This window comes from Muntiacus reevesi, chromosome 1 (assembly GCF_963930625.1).
Source record: "Muntiacus reevesi chromosome 1, mMunRee1.1, whole genome shotgun sequence".
Lineage (NCBI taxonomy): Eukaryota > Metazoa > Chordata > Mammalia > Artiodactyla > Cervidae > Muntiacus > Muntiacus reevesi.
This window is the reverse complement of record NC_089249.1, coordinates 145,382,616-145,406,414: the sequence shown is the minus strand read 5'-3', so window position 1 is coordinate 145,406,414 and position 23,799 is coordinate 145,382,616. Positions and strand designations below refer to the sequence as shown.

General features: G+C 41.3%; 1 protein-coding gene across 6 annotated transcripts in view; it reads left to right on the top strand.

Moving 5' to 3' along the window:
* Nucleotides 1-22,673, top strand: part of FGGY (FGGY carbohydrate kinase domain containing) — a 476,938-nt gene extending 454,265 nt beyond the window's left edge. For 5 of the 6 annotated variants that reach the window (XM_065912007.1, XM_065912026.1, XM_065912035.1 and 2 more), the window contains 2 exons: nt 16,618-16,679; nt 22,455-22,673. In XM_065912007.1, the coding sequence (XP_065768079.1) occupies nt 16,618-16,679; nt 22,455-22,536 (144 nt within the window). In that variant the 3' untranslated portion in view covers nt 22,537-22,673. The remainder of the gene's footprint in view (nt 1-16,617; nt 16,680-22,454) is intronic. The other variant, XM_065912052.1, reaches the window with a different exon arrangement.
* The last annotated feature ends 1,126 nt before the right edge of the window (nt 22,674-23,799 follow it).

Here is a 23,799-nt window from a genome sequence, read left to right as displayed (position 1 = left end):
AGGCTTCCCTGGTGGCTCACAGTAAAGAATACGCCTGCAGTGAAGGAGCTGCAGGAGACCTGGGTTCGATCCCTGGGTTGGGAAGATCCCCTGGAGGAGGGCATGACAACCCACTCCAGTATTCTTGCCTGGAGAATCCCATGGACAGAAAATCCTGGCAGGCTTAGTCCATAGTCACAAAGAGTTGGACACGACTGAAGCAACTTAGCACTCACGCATGCACACGTACAACAATAAGGCAGACTTCTAACTTTATGTATGAATGATCCCCAGACAGCCTCCCTCACCCTCTAGTTTCTAGTTGCATTTGGCCCCTGGGCACCAGAGGGAGCCTGGGGGAGGTGGTGGTGGATGGAGCTGTTTGTTTGCCCAGCTCCCTCCTTGCTGAATTGCCATGGTTTAGCTGATCCATCTACCATGCGTCTATACCATAGACCACAGTTCCTGCAGGTGGCCCTCTGCCTCTTCCCATCTTCTCTCCAGGTGATGGGAATCACTCCCTCCCCTTGCTGCTTCAGGCCAGGAGGCGGTAATGGTTCTCCACTGTTGCTAGTCTTTTCCTAAACCTTCTTTAACACAAACCCTTTGTTAAGCTTTACTTCAGTTACCCAGTGTGACTGTCCATCTGTTTCCTCACAGGAACCAGACTAATACATCAGATTAGTCTCCAATTTTCTGCAACATGATATCAAATCTCCTCCATCCCCGGCCCTGTCTTTCCTGTCGCATTCAGGCATATGACCTCCCACTTATTCTCAGCCGCCAACTACCTCAAAAAGAAAATAAAGGCCTTTAGAAAGACACCTACTGCCAAACCTGCTTCTCATATCCAGTGGTGTGCTGAAGCTGACTCTCGCCTGCTCCCAGGAGCAACTGTGGGCATCTCTGCCCAGCTTCACTTTCAGTGACATCACATTTAGTTCAGTTCAGTCACTCAGTCGTATCTGACTCTTTGTGACCCCATGGACTGCAGCACGCCAGGCTTCCCTGTCCATCACCAACTCCCGGAGCTTACTCAAACTCACGTCCATACAGTAGGCGACGCCATCCAACCATCTCATCCTCTGTCATCCCACCATCTCATCCTCTGTCATCCCCTTTTCCTCCTGCCTTCAATCTTTCCCAGCATCAGGGTCTTATCCAATGAGTCAGTTCTTCACATCAGGTGGCCAAAGTATTGGAGCTTCAGCTTCAGCATTAGTCCTTCCAATGAATATTCAGGACTGATTTCCTTTAGGATGGACTGGTTCAATCTCCTTGCAGTCCAAGACACTCTCAAGAGGCTTCTCCAACACCACAGTTCAAAAGCATCAATTGTTCAGTGCTCAGCTTTCTTTATGGTCCGTCTCTCACATCCATATATGACTACTGAAAAAACCATAGCTTTGACTAGGCGGACCTTTGTTGGCAAAGTAATGTCTCTGCTTCTCAATATGCAGTCTACGTTAGTCATAGCGTTTCTTCCAAGGAGCAAGCGTCTTTTAATTTCATGGCTGCAGTTACCATCTGCAGTGATTTTGGAGCCCCCCAAAAATAAAATCTCTCACTATTTCCATTTTTTCCCCATGAAATCAGCCACAGTGGAAGTCTTTACACCCCAGTGCTACGAATCACAGTCTTTATTTTTTTTTTTTTTGATAGAACCAGTTGTTGAGCATTTATCAGCACACCACTGCTTACATCCAGACGCAGCCTTTTGCTCCTTTACATTTGGTATAGTGGAAGAGACACCCCGCCTGTTACAGAAGCTCCTCCACCTCCCACTACCTTTGATAATCCATTGATCTCTTCCTCTGGCATATTTAGCCTCTTCTTCCGTACTAACTTCTCATCAGCATTTAAACCTGCTCTAAACTTGTGCTGTCCCACACTGTAGCCACTCATCAGACGTAGTTACTGAGCACTTGAAATGTGGTCAGTCCAAGCTGAAATGTATAGAAGACACACCAGATTTCGAAGATTTAGTATGAATACAAGAACATACACTATTTCATTAATAATTTTTATATTGTTGAAAAGATATTTGGGATATAATAGGTTAAATAAAGGACATTAAAATGAAGTTCATCAATTTCTTTTCACTTTTTTAAATGGCTTCTAGGAAATTTAAAATTACTTACAGAATTCACATTATTTCTATTGGACAGTGCTACCACAAATTCTCATCTTAAAATCTTTTCTTCTCCCTATCAGCCTTCCAGTTACTGCCTCTCAGAGTCAAAAATGCTTTAAAAAGTGGCCAGCGTCATTGTCATGATTTTCTTTATTTTAAATAAATTTGTTGCTCTATTTTTGGTTGTTCTGGGTCTTTGTTGCTATGCGGGCTTTTCGCTAGTTGTGGTGAGTGGGGGCCACTCTCTAGTTGTTCTGCACCAGTTTCTTATTGGGGTGCTTCTCTTGTTGTTGAGCATGGGCTCTAGGCATGCGGGCTTCAGCAATTGTGGTGTGTGGGCTCTAGAGCACAGGCTCAGTAGTTTTGACACAGGGGTTTCGTTGCTCTGTGGCATGTGGGATCTTCCCAGATCAGGGATCGAACCCATGTCTCCTGTATTGGCAGGAGAATCCTTTACCACACAGCCATCAGGGAAGCCCTGTCATGATTTTCTTATACACCACCTCCCTCCTCAACCAAGGATGATCTGCCTTCCTCTTCCACAGATCTATCAGAATCATTCTCCTTTAAGCCACGAAAGCTAACCTAGGTCATCACACAGCACAAAGGACTTTCCACGTCTTACCCTGCTTTACACTGAACAGCAGTTTGCAATGTGGCGTACTCGCTTCACTGAAACACTCTTCTTATTTTTTTTAACTTGATTAAAGTATCGTTGAGTTACAATATTGTGTTAATTTCTACTGTACAGCAAAGTAACTCCATTATTCATATATAAATATGTATATATATGCATTCTTTTTTGTATTCCTTTCCATTATGGTTTATCACAGAATATAGTTTGCTGTGCTATACAGTAGGACCTTGTTACCTGCAAACTCCCAATCCATTCCCCCCCACCCACTCTCCCTCCCCTTGGCAACCACAAGTCTGTTCTCTCTGGCTGTAAGTCTGTTTGTGTTTCATAGATAAGTTCATTTGGAAACACTTTCCCACTAACGACATACTTTCTTGATTTTCCTCCTACTGAGATGCTCTTAACGCTATTTTCCAGATTCCTTGTCAGCTCCTCTCCCTCCTCTACCTAGAATTCTGTGTTGGTCTTCTATAAGGTTTTGTCCCTCTTATCCACTTATAAGGATTCATTTTCTATTGATATGCAAGCAGCTCTACATCTACACTTAAAGGTCTCACAGGCATCTCAATTTAAACAGGTTCAAACCTGAACTCAGCATCTCCACCTTTGCCTGCAAAACTGGCGCTAGCTTAGGACATGGCATTATCGGTAATGGTACCACATCTACCTAATCACTTTTGCCAGGACCTCAAGGACATTCGGAGCCCACCCTCTTCTTCTTCCTCCACTTTGGTGTCCCCTGGTCTCTTTCTCAACTACTCGTTGTGTCTCTTTAATTCTCCACTTTGCTTTAATTCCACAGTCCCACCCTAGTCCAAGCACCATCAGCTCTCACCTGGACTTCTCCAAGGGCCTCTTGAGTGGGTTCCCTACTGCCACTTTTACCACTCTAATCCATTCTCTACACATCTGCCAAAGTGATCTTTTACAAATTTGAATAGGATGCTTTAGCTTAAAAATCTTCAGTGTCTTCCCCTTGACTTTGGCATAATGTCAGAAACCTTTAACATGATTTTAAAAGGCCACCCCAAAACCTATTCCTGCCTTCATTTGTAGCTTTGTCTGTTTTCACTCTTTCCCAGCATTCTGTCTACTCAAACCACCTTGGACTTCTTTTAATTCTTTGAATGCACCGTATTATCTTGACAAGGGACCTGCAAATATGCCTTTTCTTCAGCCTGGGACCCTCTTCATCAATATATTTTTTTTTTTTTCATCAATATTTTTTAACTATTTGCCCAAGTCCTTCTGAACCTTCAGATAGTTCGCTAAGCCTCCAAACTAGTTTTGTCTCCATCTGGCGCTCTCACATAATTCCTTTGTTTTTCTAATAGACTCTAAACTCCATGAGGTCAAGGATCAGAGCCATCTGATTCACTTATGTATCCACAGTGCCTAGTGTAATGTCTGGCACACAGTGGGTCCTCAATAACTATTTGTTGAACAGTAAAACATTATCTGGCTCAGACTTCTCATTTTGGAGATGAGGAAACTAGTATCCAAAGAAAGGAAGCAATTCATTCAAAATTACAGAGCCCAGACTGAGTTCATACAGGACCAGAGCCTCCTGATTTCCAGCTCAGTCTTCTTTCCAGTACATCATGTGTTTGTCAATAACTTAGTAAACAGAGGGAAGTAGACTGAATTCCCTATGTTTTGAGAAAGCCAGCACAAGCTCATGTTCATAAACACAGCTGACATAGTTGTTGTTTTCTTTGTTTTATGTAAAAGGCCTGGAAGTCCAACCCAAAAATAAACTCTGTATTCTAAACCTACAAGCTCCTACAACTTTTATTGCCTACAGGCCCCATTATACTCATTGTCCTTCTTCCTTCCCCGCATTAACCAGAGGCATCAGCTGGGATTCAGGGTTGAGCAATGCCTTCATTCCATGCTCTTTATCAATCCCCTGCCCAGGCAGCATGTCACATGTAGCAGAAGATGAGAAAGTGCTGTCTTTAAATAGTAGTGCTCAAGAAAACAATATAAGATATATAGTGCTGGGGTGGAGATAGTGGAGATTTTTATAAAAATAACAAATTTTTTTAGTTCTCACTTGTGCCAGGCACTAAATTAGATGGTTTGCATGCATTTTCTCTTGTCTCACTAACTCTATGAGTAATTATTTCTTTTGTTTCTATTTTACAGATGAGTAAACCTAGGCATAAAGAGGTTATTAAATTGCCTAAGCCATTCAGTTAAAAGAGCCAAGGCTCTGATCTAGGCAGTCCAGAGCCCATGATCTTAACTGTGTGATATCTGAAAGTGAAGAATATTATTTCCTAGCAGGAAATACCAAAAAGTACAATTGAGCGATATCCCAAAGTTGATTTATACAGATATCCCATCCCTGATTCATTCATTCATTGATCTATCTACTCATTCGTTCTTTCAATCTCTCAACACTACTTATTGAAAAGTCATATTATATCAGTTGTTGAGGATGCTGGTAAAATTAATGACCTCTCTCCTCTGAGCTCTCACTGTCTAGTGTAAGAAACATATAAGTAAACAGACATTTATCCTACTGCGTGCCAAGTGCTAAGATAGAGGGGGCTTTGGGAACACAAGAAAAGCTTATAAACCAACTTAAAAGGACACATGTGATTTATCCTGGACCTGCCTTCCATGCTTTTTTCACTGTGTACTTCTGCTGTCTCCTTCCTTCCCAGTTTCCCTCCAGGCTTTCTCATGCTTTTGGTGCTTTGCTGACATCTTCGGCCTCCTCTACACCTGGTTTCAGATGCATCCTCTCTGCTTGTCTTTGTCCTCCTAATGTAGGTTTGAAATGCATTCTGGCATAGCCGGAAGCACATCTGTACCATAAAGCAGTCTAAGCCCAACCCCAAAGGCTAGACCAAGATGTGCATGCCCCACTTCTAATATGACTCTGATCTAGGGGAGTTGGAAATCTAAAACATGGAGCTTTAAGGAGTATGGAGGGCAAGATAGATGGAAAAATACCTGTGTCTTAGAAAATTTGGTTATTTACCAACCTAAACACAGAGAAATTGACTAGTGACTACCCAACATCCCTTGTAGCTCATCATGTCTTGCATGTCCTACACCACTTTTTCATGATCTTACAGGATATTGGCTTCTGTGCAATGGGGGAATTTTTGGTTTTACAACAGAGTATAATAAAATAAATACATCAGATTTGGAACATAAAAAATATTAGTGCCATCACATTTTTATTTTCTGCTATCAATTATGATGCCTGATCTGTTGACCAAAAAAATCTTCACAGTACAAAATTAGCTTTGAAACAGGAAGTGTAAATTTCCAAGTTATTTGGACCCTGAGAACTTTCAGGATCCTGTATTTTCTCAAGTTGCAATCTCCCATCAGCCCACTCCTTCCTAAACTTTGTTTTACTCCTACAGTCATAAATGAAGCATATTCTAGCTAAGGAATGCCTGTGGATTAGCTGTATCAATTGGATTTGACAAATAAAAGATAATTAGTAGTGACTCTTATTGATCAGTGTTTGACTTAATGGACGGGAACTCACCCCTATATATGGAAGAAATCAGTCAGAAGAGGTATATAGACTCAAAAAAAGGACTGAGATTCTGGCAATAACCATCAGGTGGAGGAAGACATTTGATAGGAATGATGTGGCAAACAAGATTAAATTAATGGGCAACTGAAGTCAGAAAGTGGCAATTATAATATTGAAAACACTTCAGAACCACAAGACTCAAGCATTGGATGGGTCCTGTAAACAGATGTTGAAGACTTACATGATGATGACAAACCCCTAGATGGATAGGGAGATGAGATCTAAGCCTTAGGCTCATTTGACATCAGCAAGAGGCTAATGATGACAGCACAGAGATGCAGGGGAACTAAATATGATTATATCTCTATCGTTAGGTGGCATAAAACTCAGAGTGGAGGTTTTTGCCTGCAGATGGAGAAGTAGTCATCCAGAAATGATAAGGAGCCAGAGACTGTTGACATCCACCACCTTCCCTAATCCACTCACCCCACCAACCGGAAACACATATCCAAGTATTAGTGATACATGTTAACTCTTACTTTTAATAAAGCTTCTGGGAAAATAAGGTTTGTTTCAGTTGATGGGTAAATAGTAGTAATAACAACTATGCTTTTGATCATTTATTTCATAACAATATACCTATAAAATAGATATTAAGATTCCCATTTTTAAAACTGAGACTCAGAGTGCTAAATGGAAGAGCTAGGGTTTGAATTATGGTTTCTTTTATCACCAAAGCCTTTGTTCCACAGTGAATGGTTAAGAATAGAATTCCAAAACTGTTTGTCTCCTCATCTTTCAGTTGGGGATGTGAAGTAGGTTAAGTGTTAAATGGGGCTTCCCAAGTGACGCCATGGTAAAGAATGCACCTGCAGTGCCGGAGACACAAGAAACATGAGTTCAATCCTTGGGTCATGAGGATCCCTTGGAGGGAGTAGGAAATGGCAACTGGCTCCAGTATTCTTGCCTGGAAAATTTCCTGGACTGAGGAGCCTGGCAAGCTACAGTCAGTGGAGTCTCAAAGAGTCATACACAGCTTAGTGACTCAACAACAGCAACAATGAAGTGTTTAATAGAGTATTGGGCCATTAGCTGCCATTATTATTTTTGTTGTTGAGTTATTGTTATTAGTATGATTTCTGTTATAGCTCACTGCAGTACTCAGTCAGACATATCAGCAGGACCATTTCTTTTTCAGTCAATAACATATTATTACATGGGTGATAGCTTGCCATTTTGAAGTCTATAATATGATGCTTTTAGCAAGAAGCTTGATATTTTGCTCTTGAGAAAATTCATAAGAGCCAAGTCAAACCAATGTAAGTAGGATGACTAGTCGCTCAACTATTCATTTTAGGGCCCAACCCCTTTGCAACCAGGCCCTGTATTAGGACTGCATCTCAAAATATCACAGTGGTAGGTATCCTTACCTATTATGGGGCCTCTCCCCTCTGCCATGATTGCATGACTGAGTTGGAATGAGGCTCTACCTTGCTGGGGAAATACAGTAGGTATATTCTCTCTTAGAGTAAACCTAGTTTAAAAAAAAAAAAACTAATAAAATGTACCATTGAGAGCAACCGGTTCATTTGTCAACTGAGAGTTAATCAAAAAAAGACATGTACATGGAAGCAACAGATTGCAAAGCTGGCAAAGATTTTAGAAATAATCTAATCCAATCCCTTTATTTTGCTGATAAGGAAAGTGAGTCCCAGGGAGGGCTAGAGCCTTACTCGGGTCATACAGCTGGCAATAATTTTGTTTGCTTCAAAAATTAATATGAACAGTCTTTCCATACATCAACGAATCTTCCTGCCTTTGTGAGCACAATATCATAACTATAATTGAATTTGTCTTTGATGGTGGAGAAAGCAAGCTTTTAGGGTTTTACAGGACCTTAAAGGTATCAGAGCAAGATAAATTGTCTTGAACTAATGGTGGAGATCTATTAGCTGTGAGCTTGTCAAGGAATAGGCCTGGTCTTATTCATGAGTTAAAGCAAGTTTCAAATCCTAGCTAATCCATCTACTAGCTTAGGAAAGTCACTTAACCTCTCTGAGCCTCTGTTTCCTCATTATAAATTTAGATAATAAGTCCTTCATTATAGAATGTCTGTGAGCATCAAATGAGGCAAGATATAGATACACAGTGCCTCACCAGAACAGACTTAATTAGTGTATACTTTCAAATAACCTTCAGCTAACATCCTCCTAAAAGCTACAGATACATCAATGAATAAGAAAACCAATGACCCTGATTTCATAGAGCTTAGGTTCACAAGGAAGGATTAGGTGTGAAAGTCAAGGAAGAAATAGACAGTAAGCAAGGATGCAGATAAATTAACAATATAATTTCAGGTACAGGTAGGTAGATTGATACCATGTATTTAAAATTATAAATGAGGTGTTAGTCTTTGTGTCATGATTAGTGATGAAGACTTACTTTCCTTTCTCTCATCCTTTCTTGCTTCTCAATTGTTGTCATGGAGGTTACACAGAATACCAGGTGCAGGTCAAAAGATGAGTGTGTCAAAACGAAAAACAGAATAAATAGAAGAACAACGAGCCATTTCTTAACACTTGCTGGAGGAAAATCACATTACTATACTTTGTTTTTTACGGAGGGGTCATGTGCCTCAGCCCACACATTAGCATGTGAACTTGTTGTTCCAGTAAAATGAGTCAGAGTTCCTCCAAGAAGGCAGATTCATGTATTTCAGAACTATGTGTCAGCATCTTTGAAAGAAGGTACAGTGTTCTGTATTGGTGTGTCTCACGATGTGCACACACATCGATCACACGGCTAATCAGCAGCAGAAGTGGGATTTGAACTCAAGCCCAGGGGACTCAAGGCTTCCCTTGGTGGCTGCCTTGAAGAGGGAAATGGCAACCCACTCCAGTATTCTTGCCTGAGAAATCCCATGGACAGAGGATCCTGGCAGGCTACAATCCACAGGGTCATAAGAGTTGAACACGACTTATTAAACCACCACCACCAGGGGATTCAAGCGCCAGGTTTTTGTATTGCAAGGAGGATAAGAGGGTCACGGCTGAGTGTAGGGCTAAGCATAAGCCTGGAGTCAGAGGTGGGTCTGAATTCTAGCTTTACTGCATATTCGCTTTCTTACCTTAGGCAAATTCGTCATACTCTTTCCATTCACTTCTTGGTCCATAAAGTGAAGACAGATGGTGATACCTGTGTCATAGTCATTTTGAGAATTTAAAGAGTCACGTACATGAAGTGATTAGTACAATGCACAGCACAAAGTGAAAGAAAGTGAAAGTGAAGTCGCTCAGTCGTGTCTGACTCTTTGCAACCCTGTGGATGATAGCCCACCAGGCTCCTCTGTCCATGGGATTCTCCAGGCAAGAATACTGGAGTGGGTTGCCATTTCCTTCTCCACAAAGTAGCACCTGCAATATCTTGGCTGAACTGGTAACCTAGCAGAAACCATGGGAGTTGACTGCTGGGCCAATGGACACCTTGCTTTTTGGCTCATATACTCCATCAGTTTAAAAAAAATTGAACTTACATACTAAATACATGGAAACTTATTTATGAAAAAGCATATACATATTCTACTGTGCTTGTAGATTATTTACACATAAAACAACTGAAATAGAGCTGAAATAAGTTACTATTTTATAGTAATATCATCATACTAACATTATGCAATATCTGAAGTTACACTGTCTATGGCCAGATGAGTTTTTAATGATTTTTTAAAATGATTATTGATGACTTCTAAATGATTTTGTATGTGCCTCTACATATATCAAACAGTATTCTTTTTCTTTTTTTAATTAAAGTATAGTTGATTTATGATATTATGTTAATTTCAGGTATATAGCATAGTAATTCAGTATTTTTACCAGTTATACTCCAGAAGTTATTACAAGATAAAGACTGATTCCCTCTGCTGTACAATAGTACAGTATATGCTTATTGCTTATCTATTTGTACATAATTTATTTCTCTCAATCTCCTACCCCCATCTTACCCATCCTTCCTTCCTTGTCCCCAGTGGTAAACACTGGTTTATCCTCTACTGTTTTACATATGAATTCATTTGTATTAATTTTTAGATTCCACATATAAGTGATGTCATTGAGTTTTTATCTTTTTCTATCTGACTTATTAGCTTTCCAGGTGACTCAGTGGCAAAGAATCCACCTGCTAATCAGGAGACATGGGAGACATGGGTTCAATCCTTGGGTCAATAAGACCCCGGGAGGAGGAAATGGCAACCCATTCCAGTATTCTTGCCTGGGAAATCCCATGGATGGAGGAGCCTGGCTGGCTGTACAGTCCATGGGGTCACAAAGAGTCAGACATGACTTAGCAAGTGCACACGCACGCTTACACATAAACCTACCAGCCTGGAACATGTAAATGACGACATGTAGCAAACCCCTGGAAGCTGGGGACACAGAGTGGAGTGCCCTGCTGTCATCTGTGGTGGTGTAGCACCCTCATCCTCCCTTTAGGAGACCTCACACATCTTATTCATTCATGACTGATGTGTGGACCAACTTTTGGAACTGGTGACAATCTGCATATTAAAGCTGAATTAATTTCCTCAGACTAAAAGTCATGTAAGTAGCACTTCCAATATTTTCTTCTGAAATCTTAGTAGATCATCTCCAGCACTCCCTGGAGTGCATGTATACTATTTTAGAAACACCATTAGGTGACCTTCCATTACCTCTGTCATGAATATCACCACCCTTTCATTCAGCAGCTCAGCCAACATTAACCAAGCAACTCTGGGCTCCTGTGCTTGCACCATGTTAAGCGTGAGACTTACTGTGACACGTGCCTTTAGGGAGTCACAGTATAGCTCCCACCAGGCCAGGGTGTGGCTGTTCCTCCCTGTAGACCATGACTCCACACTGCCAAACTTGCATTGCACTTTGGTGCCTAAGCCTAGACTACCAGCCAGCCTTCCCAAAGTCTTAAGGTCATTGTTCCCCTTTTCCTGGGTGGGAGGGAAAGTATCAAACCCCCTGCTCCCCAAACTGCCAACATTTCTGTCCGCCACCCTCGGAATCCCCTTCTTCTCCGTGGGTGCTGAGGAGCGCCTTCCTTTCTTGAACCTAACTTCCCTGGGTACCTCACCCAGTGTAGCCTGCAGCCCTTCGGTGGCTCCCAAGCCAGTCTGGGACACGTGAGAACTGGGAGCTCCCTGGGCCTACACAGGCCTGGTGGCTGCCAGTGCTGCTCCCAGGGAAGTGGTGAGCTGCGTGTGCGGACTGGTATCTCGGCCTTGACACGGCAGGGAAGGGTCATACCCCATGAATGCAGTCTTTCACGGCCCTGGTACAGGGCTCCTATTTTTTCTTACAGAAGTGACGATCAAATGTGAACTTTCATGGTTTATTTATAGCTCGGCCTTATAGAGAGAAAGAAAAGAAGTGATTAAAAGGCGATTTTACCAAATATTTTGTTTTCAAAAGCTCTCATTGTGTGGGCAAAAAGGAAAGAGAAAAGTCCCTGTCTTCGTTGTTTCTGTCTAGACTCCCCAACAAAGAGGGTAGCGTGCTACAAATCCAGATTGTCCGGCTCTTGCTTGCTGACAAAAAGGATGAATTTTGCGGCCAACTTCAAATAAACCCTTTTGAACAGAAATATATTGTGGGGGGTGACTATATTTAGCACGTGTCAGCATTTCATAATAAATTCATATTGTTATGCTGTGGTAATTTCCAGATTTACTGCAGCCAGTGGGTTCATGAGGTTTCAGCTTTATGTTAATGATTTGGAAAAATGGGAAAACTCAGCAGTGCCGTTTCTGATGACAGCACCAATTCTCTGGGTATTCTCCATATTGTGTTGAGCACCCTTAGTGAGCCCTACCTCCCAGAAGAGAGGAGAATGAGCACCAGTCATTTTGACTGCCTCTAGAAGCATAACTTTTTTTTTTAGAGTGCAGTTTTGTTTTATTTTCCTTCAAATGATCAAATCCCTTTATGCCATGTATCAGGTGAAGACAGAAAAAACAAGTGAACACTAAAAAACTAACCACTCATGCTCTTGAACCTGTTGATTTTTTAAATATATTTTCATCTATTGTTTATTATGCACATATAACACAATTTTTGAGACAGAATTGAAAAACAACTGTATTTTTTCCTCTCACTGTCCCTTTATATCTGTGCACTTTAGCTAGTTTCTCTCTGCCCTAGTTAAAAATTTTGGTAGTCCCATTACTTTCTTAAGTAAGCAGAAAGTCACTTAGATAATATGGGTTTCATGGTCCCTGTAAGTCATGCTGCTGCTGCTGCTAAGTCACTTCAGTCGTGTCCGACTCTGTGCGACCCCAGAGATGGCAGCCTACCAGGCTCCCCCGTCCCTGGGATTCTCCAGGCAATAACACTGGAGTGGGTTGCCATGTCCTTCTCCAATGCATGAAAGTGAAAAGTGAAAGTGAAGTGGCTCAGTCTTGTCCGACTCTAAGCGACCCCATGGACTGCAGCCCACCAGGCTCCTCCGCCCATTGGATCTTCCAGGCAAGAGTACTGGAGTGGGTTGCCATTGCCTTCTCCGTGTAAGTCATGAGACATAACCAAAATTCCAACATTAGAATACCAATAAATATATAGTGCTCATCACTTCAATGTTCATCTAAAGATAAGAGAGCTCCTCATTCCTCCAGCCAGGACTGGTGGAGGTGTGAAGAGATGACTGTGATTAGATTCTTCTTTTTTTCCTCATCCACTTTCTCTCCAAGTATATGTTAGCTTTCTTCTTGTTCTTCAGAGGTGGTTGGAAGCTGGAAAGGAAGAGAGTTAAGGGGTGTAGGGAAGTTCTTATCTTGAATAGCACTGTCATAAATGGACTTCGTGCTAAGTTGAAAATGTGTTTACAGCTAGGCTCCATTGCAGATTTTTTAGGGAGACTCTCCACTTCTGTAGACATCTCATTGTATCCTGTCCTTGTCCTTCTCTATTCTAGTAGCTCTTTTAATTCCTTAAAAATCCAGTTGGTTGCCTCAAGCTTCTTTTTTCTCTTTTTAATTGGAATATAATTGCTTTACAATGCTGTGTTAATTTCCGCTGTACAGTGAGCTGAACCAGCTCTTTGTACACATATATCCTCTCTCGCGTGGATCTCCCTGCCGTCCCGCCCCCATCCCAACCATGGAGGTCATCACAGAGCGCTGAGCTGAGCTTTCTGTCCTTGTAGCAGGCTCCCTCTCATTAGATAGTCATACTGGCCAGGATCTAAGACAGCCCACAAAGCCCTCTCACCTGTGGCCACCTCGGGTCTGTGGAAAACAGTCATGCCTTTTGAAGTCTGACAGACGCTGGCAGTACTGGCTGATCCCAGGGCAATACTCCTTCACTTCTACACCAAAGCTGCCGGCCAGCACTTCTCCTCCAGACAGGAGGTACGCTCAGCCCACCCTGTCCCACAACCTCAGGGACATGTGTCCAGATACCAGTTGATGTCAGTGAAACCATGCTCTTACCCCCTTCCCTGGAAGGAGCCCTGATGCTCAGTCCACACACGGCTCCCTCCTAAAATTCCATCTCTTTTTCTGACCTTCCACATAGATGAAAGGTTTCAGAATTGATTTATGGGTCCTCAGCTACCCATTCAGGGTGGTCTGTTTCCAATTCACTTTGGTATCTTATATCTGTCAACTTTAGCTCTCAGACAAAACTTCTATTTTAACATTCCTTCACATGTATGGTCCTTAAGTTCATTCATCCCATAGACATTTGCTGGGCACGTATGATACACCAGATGCTGAGTTTGGCAGTGGAAATAGTTAAAACAGTTGCTGCTTAAGGAGCAGGAGTCTAGTTGGGGCAGCTGATGTGCTAACAAAAAATTGTGGTACTGTGTCATAAATGCTATGATAGATGGAAGCACAAGTTTCTACAGTAGCAGATAACTCATTCTAGGTGGGAGGCAGGCAGTGAGGATGAGTCAGGGAAGACCTTCTGTGGAATCAATACCTGAGTTCAGCTTAATGTCTTAAATCTGTACTTTTGTGAGAAACAAAATAACCTCTTGTTAAACCTTTGAAATCTCTTTTGCTTTTATTCCTCAAACATTTATTTTAAAAATAAGCAAAAGTAACATGAAGACAGGAAGAAAGAATTCCCTGCTATCTGCCGTGTGTCTACACATCTATTACGGTGGGAAGGGAAGTGACATTTATGATGCTTCTTATATAACACAAGTTTCCTGGATCCCACCCATGAAGGCAGTCTTGGAATGTCGGCTCAAGTCTAACGCCAAAACCCAATGCTGAGGATTCCCCCAGGGTATTTTCAAGATTCAGAGCAGGCAAATCTGCCCTAAAACAGGCAGAGCAGAATAGAGCACCACTGTGAAGGGAGAAGCAAGCCCGAAACAGGAGACCTAGTGGCAAAGTTGGTGGGGGGGATGACTGCGACCATCTCAGCAACACAGGGGACTTGCTTTAAAGGAAATCAGAATTTAGTTTTTGAAGGAGAATGTTCTGACATACGTTGGGGTGAGCAGAGCTCTATAAATATTCTTGTTTAGTGGAACAGCAGTGACCACACCAAGATATGGATGCTCTTTTACAAAATGTCCCTAGGCTGCCCTTTGTTGGTTCTTGTCCTTTCACCTTGATTCCCTTTTCAATAATTTTTCATAATTTGTCAAACCTCCTCCTTAGTAAGACTGCTGTTTTTTTTTTTCCTTCTGTCAGTGGGTTTCCTATTCTCAGCATCTCTGATCTCCCAAACAGCACTTTTAAAACCACTGAACACTAGGAAACTAGATAACTAGTCAGAATGTCCATGGCATCCTTGGGAAAGAGCTGGTAGAACGTATTTGCCAGATTGAAAATATGTGTAAGTGATTAGTAGATGAAAAGCTATTAAGTTTCTTGATCCTTGAATAACTATTGAAAAGAAGTTTATCTGCTTCTAGCATGGTATTTATCACATTCTATTTTGATCATAGTAAATGTTTTTTCCATTCCATGGTTAGCTTCTTGATGAAAGGACCATTTATTCTTCATCTTTGTTTTCCATATATATTGAATGCTGTGCTTGGCACGTGGAAGGGGCTCAATATGTTTTATGAATATTCTAGGTACTGAGATTAAGCAGCAAATAGACATATCTCCCAGCCTATGTAGCTTACATTCTGGTTAGAACGAAGGATGAAGAGGCAGAGAAGGAAAATAAGCTAGTAGGTACATGACTTGTCACACAAGAATTAGTGATAAATAATAAACATAATGTTTATAGAATTATATGGATACATATGTATGTGTATGTGAATAAATAAATCACCAGTAAAGTGGTAAGGATGTTCAAGGAAACACTTGGGCATGTTTTGAAGATACCCAGGGCCTTTCACATTCTGTGTGGTAGCCAGCTTCTTACATTTCTTTCCTCCTCTGCTAATATGTGAGTTTCTGTAGGCCATAGAGCATGTCTTACACAAATCTGTATTCCTAGCAGTGTCTGGTACATAGTGAGTAATTAATACATGTATAGAGTAAGAAGTTGTACCTATGTGACCCCAGAATGACTACATCCTTACCAATAAGAGTTCAACAGTTGTTCCCAAGACAGGACCTCTTCTGAGGAGCTTTGTCATGCTATTGCTTGCAATCTCCCAAAGTCAAGTCTTTGGACTCCACAAAGTATGGGTTCACTCTACCCCCCTAACTTTCCCACGAACTTAACAACATTGGGAGACCACCCAAGGAAACCTGACCTCTCCATTCATACAATGGAGCCAATGCAATCTGTGGTTGATCTTGCTGCTGTTCATTCTGACCATGTCCACCCAGGACACTGCAACTTGCTGACTGCCCCTGCCCCATTGTAAAGACAAGAATGTCCTGAAGTCGAGTCTGTTAGACTCAGCCCAGAGGTCTCACATCTGTACTCACAGTTGCAGAGACTACTGGGAAAAGAACTGAAAGTGAAATGAAGAGGTCGTAAATATTCGGACCTAAAGTTTGGGTGCAGAGTGGCGTCTGTGAGTTCAGTGGACAACAGGCTCAGTGGCAGATTATGTTGCCTTCTCAGGCCTTCATGACCGGGCAATGGGAAGGGGAAATAGTTCCCTCCCATAGCCCCCTGCGAGCCATCACAACAGTACCTTGCCTTCCAGGTTGTTCATGCACTGGAGGTCTTGATAGGCAATCAGTTATTAAGCCCAAGCTGTGTGGTGGTAGATGTAACTTTTAATACTCACTGGGTTTTAATCTTAACACCAGAGAAATTAAGTTGAAAAAAAAAAAATGGACTCACTGAATCTCTTAAGGGGAAGTAAATTCTCATTAACATGTTTTTGCCTGTGATAGGCCTCACTTAGGTCCTAACTTTCCAACTTAACTGTGTTCTGTTTTCTATTTGACAGGAGGCAATGGCAAAAATGAGCAAAGTGGGAAAAGTTGTGTTTCCTAGACATGAGGATAAAAGGTAAGTTTATATGTTTTCTATGCACAATACTGAGGAATGAAAACAATAGACACATGCAACTCTAGAGCTGGAATAAACCACAGGGGTCAGCAAGCCAGCCTTTTCATTTAATAGTTGATAAAACTACATCTCAGAAAGGTAAAGTCGTTTTCAATTCCTTAAGATCACAGAGCTAGGAAGGGCCAGACCTGGGGGTCAAATATTAACGTTTGAACTTTCAAATCAATGTTCTTTTCCTTAGGTCATTAACAGCAAATCTGGTCTCTTCTGTCCTAAAATGGAAATCTCATGTCTTCGCGCAGAGTAGCATTTATCTGTTCCTCCACCCTTTGCCTCTGCGTTACGTGACTTTGAGGGTTACAACATGGCTTTCTTTTAAAATGGAAGTATATTTGATTTACAATATCCTGTTAGTTTCAGGCATACAGCAGTTCAGTTATATATATGTATACGTGTGTGTGCATGTGTGTATTCTTCAGATTCTGTTCCTTTATAGGTTATTACAAAATATTGAGTATAGTTCCCTGTGCTATACAGTAGACCAACATGACTTCGATTAATATTTTAACCCCAATTCACAAAACACTTATTTATTGAGTCCCTCCTGTCTTCAAGCCATTATGCTCTTTGACATCTAGGCAGGACTTAGAAGAGAGTAAGACACAATCTTATTTATATAATAGATCACTTCAGGACAAACAGGTATGTTATATAATAAAAGTGTTACTTGGTGATAAAGTAACCCAAAGCAGAAGAAAATTTGACCCTGTAGGGGTAAGGGAAAGCTTTTGAGAGGAGGTTAAGTCTACCTGACTTTAAATGCCTAAAAGCAATTGTCAAACCAAAACCAAAAAGAACTTTGTCAGTAGGGGGAATAACAAAGCAAAGTTATAAAGGTGGGAACTGCATCGTATATTCAGGGAACTCTAAACAACTCATAATCCTGAAATGCAAAGTATGAGATGGGAGATGACGGGAAGTGGAACTGGGTGTAGGGGGAACAGAGGCTTGCTCTCACAGGGAGCTGTGAGAGAGCCAAGGACCTCAGGTTTCACCCTACTAGCAGAATGGAGATAGTGAATTTTAAGGAGTGGTGGGACCTGTTCAGATGCAGATATTAGAAAGACCCTTTTAGAGGATGCATGAGAGGGCCTAAGGGTAGAAGCAGAGAGATCAGATGAAACACTTTTCAACAATCCATTCGAGAGATGAAAAGAACCTATACTGACTCACTGGTTGTCAGTTCAGAGATGAAGGAACAATTGTGCCAGTGGCTTTTATCGTTTTAGGAAAGTATTTGAGGTTAAGACATAAAAGCAAATTCTACCTTATGTAATGGACAGGAAAAAGTGCTGGTCCCACCAAAGCAGAGTGGAATGGTCCATGGAGAAAGCCATCCACCTTTTATTTTCTTTATTTTCTTAGAAGCTCTCCAAATGGGAGCTGTTAATCCCCTGAATGTAAACCCCTCTCTAAATACTTGCGGGAGCTCGACGCCAGAACATGGAGAGATCTGAGTTCCCCGTGGTGGTGGGAGCCCTGGGCTAGCAACATCCCTCTTTTGCTGAAATTAGAAACAGATTCTTCGTTCCATCTCCTCACTGACCCTCCGAAGACTTTTGAGGAAAGCCTGTTTTTCAGTTCTTTGAGTAAATCCCACGTGTTCTTTTGAGAAGAATCCTTGGTTTCTTGCTGTCAGCTGGGAGCGGGCCTCCGTGAGGGAGCCACACACGGTGCTCTAGCACCATCTGCAGGTGGCCCGAAGATTTGCAAGTGGAAAGAGAGCCGGTTCCCTTCTGGGCCCCTCTCAACATCTCCTTGACTCAAATCACGTTCTTGTCTGAACAGAACACTCACTGAGGTCTGTGCGACACAGACCTAAGATGGAAGGATCGAGGATTAATATCCACATACAGATAACTCTTAAAACTCAACAACAAGAAAACCAACAACCCAAATCAAAAATGGGCAAAGGACTTGAATAGACATTTCTCCAAAAATAATATACGGTCAGTAAGCACATGAAAAGATCAACATCACTCATCTTTAGGGACATGCAAATCAAAACCACAAAGAGATACCAATTTACAGTCATTAGGATGGCTACTGTCAAAAAAGCAAAAAATAGCTAGTATGGGCTTCCCTGGTGACTCAGATGGGTAAAGAGTCCGCCTGCAATGCAGGAGACCTGGGTTCAATCCCTGGGTTGGGAAGATCCCCTGGAGAAGGGAATGGCTACTCACTGCAGTGTTCTTGCCTGGAGAAGTCCATAGACAGGGGAGCCTGGTGGGCAACAGTCCATAGGGTCACAAAGACTGAGCAACTAACACGTTCACTTTTCACTTTTATTTACAAGGGTGCAGAAAAACTGGATCCCTTGCCCACTGCTAGTGGGAATGTAAAATGGTGCATCCTCTGTGGAAAATAATACAGTGGTTCCTCAAAATTTAAAGATAGAGTTATCATATAACCCAGAAATTCCACTTCTGGGTATTTATGCACCCATGTTCATAACAGCATTATTCACAGTAGCTGAATGAAGGCAACCTAGGTGCCCATTGACAGTTGAATACATTAAGTAAATGTGATATGTACATATGATAGAATATTATTCAGCCTTAAAAAATAGGATTCTGAAATATGCTGCAACACGGATGGGCCTTGAGGACATTATGTTAGTGAAAAGAGTCAGTCACAAAATGACAAATATTGTATGATTCCATTTACATGCCACTCCCTGGAGAAAGAAATGGCAAGCCACTCCAGTATTCTTGCCTGGAGAATCCCATGGACAGAGGAGCCTGGTGGGGTACAGTCCACAGGGTTGCCCAGAGTCAAACATGACTGAAGCGACTTAGCATAGCATGCCACTTACATGAGGGACCTAGAATAGTCGAATTCCTAGAGACAGAATATAGAAAGGTGGTGGCTAGAGACTAGGAAGGAGAGAAAGGGAAGTTACTGTTTAATGGGTAGAGTTTTAGCTTTGCAAGGTGAAGACAGTTCCATGGATGGATGACTGTACAGTAATATGAATGTGTTTAATACTACTAAATTGTGCAGTTTAAAGTATCTAAAACAGTCAATATCGTGGTACGTATGAAGTGAAGTGAAGTTGCTGAGTTGTGTCCGACTCTTTGCGACCCCATGGACTGTAGCCTACCAGGCTCCTCCGTCTATGGAATTTTCTAGGCAAGAATACTGGAATGGGTTGCCATTTCCTTCTCCAGGGGATCCTCCCAACAAAAAGATCGAGCCCAGGTCTCCCACATTGCAGGCAGACACTTTACCATCTGAGTCACCAGGGAAGCCGTGGTATGTATATTTTACCACAATAAAAAAAGATTGAAAAATAAAAAGCACAGGGAAAGAAGTGCCTTGGGGCCTCAGCTTGCCATGTATAAAAAAGGGAGAATATAGTCTATCCATCTCTCTTTTTTTTTTGTTAAAGTGTAGTTAATTTATAATGTGTTGTGCTATGTGTCAGGCATATAGCAAAGTGATTCAGTTATGCAGATATTGTATATATGTGTGCATATGTATGTATGTGTGTATATATATATATTCTTTTTTAGATTCTTTTCCATTATAATTTATTACAAGATATTAAGTATAGTTCCTTGTGCTATACAGTAGGTTCTTGTTGCTTATTTACTTTATATATAGTAGTGGATGTATTTTAATTCCAAACTCCTAATTTATCCCTCCTTCCCTTTCTCTTTTGGTAACCATAAGTTTGTTTTCTATGTCAGTGAGTCTATTTCTGTTTTGTAAATAGTTAATTTGTATAAATTTTTTTGGATTCCACATATAAGTGATATCATATGGTATTTTTCTCTTTCTGACTTCACTTAGTATGATAATCTCTAGGTCCATCCATGTGGTTGCAAATTTCATTAATTATTTCATTCTTTTTTTACGCCTGAGTAACAGTCTATCCATCTCTTGACATTTCAGAATACTAGAAGGATATGAGAACATTAGCTCACATGTGTGAGTTTGACAGCCTACAGAGTACTTCATGTTCATGTTCATGTTTAAAGTTCAGTCACTCTATGACATTAGGTACTGTTATCATCCCTCTAACAGCGGGGAAACAGACTCAGACCAGTTAAAGAAGTTCCCCAAATCACCTAGGCTTCTCTGCCTGAAAAGCCGATGCTTTTCCCACTGTACAGAGTTGCTGCGAAGGTTTCAGTATTAAAACTGGAAATCTTCAAGTGTATGAGAAGGAATACTGACCCAAGCTCCCTTCTAGAAGTTTCCCCAAAGTCAGAAAATCCATCTCATATAGTGGAAAAAATTATTGACGTTAGATTGTCAGAGAGTAACATTAGAAGAAGCAAACTGATGTTCCCCAAATCATTCTGTGGTTAATAAATTTGGAGGCTCATAGAGCGAGTTTTAGTAGAACCTACATATAGTGAGATTGAAGATAATACTGGAACGTTAATTTTTAAGGAGTAGCCGTAGCCAGCATTGATATCACTTGCTATGATCCCGATGCTTTTCTAAGAACTTCTCAAATATTATCTCATTTGAGGTATAACAGCTCTCTTGAGGCAGAGAGCTGTCTGAGGTAAAGAGCTGTCTGAGGTTGAGAGCTGTCCCATTTACAAATAGGACATTTAGGAATGAATAGATTAAGTAAAATATCCATGGTCACACAACTAGCAATGAGGCCAAGCTGAGATTCAAACCCAGTCCACTTCTTAACCCTGTGTTTGGTCCCATCCCAGCTCTTCTGTTACCAGAGTTCTTAAAGTAGAAATGCTAGGGATGGGGGGGTGGGGTGGGATTGGGGGGTTGTGTTCCTATTAATCCATTTATCCTGTGTGTTACAGGTAGAAGTCCCTGCGTCTAGTCCAGGGTTACTCTCACACTCTCTCACCCCCAATTCCCAAGCTTGCCTCAAAGTTCCTTCATGAAGACTTCTTTTCAAAGAAACTCAGAATCTACCAAGACATGTTAGACAGGTTTCATTAACCCCTTACCCCTTTCTCCCAACAAAAAGGAATAAGGGCCAAGCTGCCATCTGCAAGTATAACTGGTCTTAGCTACTATTGTCCTTTTGAAGACTGTGATGCCAAGGTAGCTTCAGCTGCTCTGCTGTCTGACTCATGGGCAGCACTAGTTCTAACACGTCTCATCTGAAGACTCAGCCAGAGAGTACAGGAGAGCAGGGTCCTCTGTGGGATGCCTGGAAGGCAGGGTGCAGCTCCAGGAGAGGCGTTAATCATGTTTTCATGGGGTTTTACTCCCAGATAAAGCAGTCTGCAAAGGAAATACAGGTGCAGAATCTGCAAAGGGTGATTAAAACACTCAGTCTCATCTCTGGGCAGGCTATGACTTTAAACCAGTCACTAAACTGGAGTAGGGGTGGAGTAGTCATACATGAAATACTTATTGAAGCCGAGAATGTGAAAAGTCCTGTGTCAACCCTGGGTTTTTCACTATGTTATAGTGGAGGCTTTGACATCAGGTAGCCCTGAGTTTGAATTCCAGCTCTGCCCATTTTCAGTGATACTCTTTTAGATTTGCCTCCTTGAGCAACTCTCAGATTAAAACCTTTACCTCTAAAATGGAGATGTGGATTCACCCATGGAGGTTAAAGATAGTGGGTGTGAAACATGTGACTCAGGGTGCTGTCCGCATCCAAAAAGTGGGAAGTGTCTGCAAAACCATAACAGACACATTTCTGTTCTTCTAAACCTTGGGGGAAGCTGTACAACAGTTTTGTTGAGATCATTCAACATGATTATTTTTTTCCTACAGATATTATGACAAGAAATATCAAGTATTCCTGAAGCTGGTTGAACACCAGAAGGAGTATGCAGCCATCATGAAAGGGGACTGAGCAGAGCTTGCAGGGACTGATGCCAGGTTTCATATCATTGCATTGGGGACCTCTGTCATTGCACCTTACATTCGAGACCCTTAGGTATCATTTCATTCATTTCTGCATTGTCTTTAAATAAAGAGAGCTGAGACATGTGCAACCAAAACTAGAGTCTTCCATTTCAAAATACCACCATTATTTACTTGGTAGTTGCCACAGGCACCATCATGGAGACAGAAGTTTCACCAGGTATCATAGGATCTCCTATGGGACTGGAACTTAGGGATCATTCCATCCAGGAGAAATGGTCCTTGGTAATTGATTCGATGTCAGCCACTAAAGACTTACATCACTTCATGTGGGACATCCAACGTTTATTCTAGAGGTGGCTAAAAACTTGCTATTAATTTTTTATTTGGAAATAATTTCAAACTTACAGAAAAGTTGCAAGAATAGGAATAATAGAGGGAATATCCATTACCTTTGAATAATTATCCCATCCATCTGCTTTCTCATTTATATGTTCCCTCTCTCTCTCTGTGTGTGCGTTTATGTGTGTATACTCATATATATTCATTCACATATGAATACATATACACACAGATTTTTATGAATCACTTGAGAGTAAATTTCAGTAGCCTTAATTTTTATATAGTGCTTTTATGTAATCCTCCATTCATATTCTGATTTTGTCTATAATTCAATAATGTCTTCTATGGCATTTTTCCCTCCTGCATAGGATCCAGTTTAGACTGAGACATTGCAAAGTGTTGGATACAATTTAATGATGAAATCACCACCAACACTTCTTTTAACTGCAGAAGAGTCATCTTGCAAACATCATATTAAAGATAGGTACAGGCAGAAATCATCAATGAATCCAGGAGGAAATTTTGATGAGTAACTGGATATGTGTGTGGTCTTAAAATGTCTCCTCATAGATTGTTTATCAGTTAAAAGAAGGGAAAAAAAAATGTTAACCACGCAGGGAAGACATAGGACAGCATCTTGACTGGTTGATCAAAATTAACTTCAGATGCATAAATAGACATCAGGGGCCTCCAGATGTGTCAGCCTGAAAAGGACACACATCACTCTAGCTGGGAACGCATAGCCTGCATCTAGTCAGAAGGAAGCATTAGACAAAACCCAAATTGGGCAGCATTCTATTCTTTCAATAGACTATATTCTTTAAAAGTATTTATGTCATGCAAAGTGTGTGGAAAAGAAGCATGGTGGCTTAAAGTTTTTGATGTAGACAAGTGTTTGAAAACACAGCTA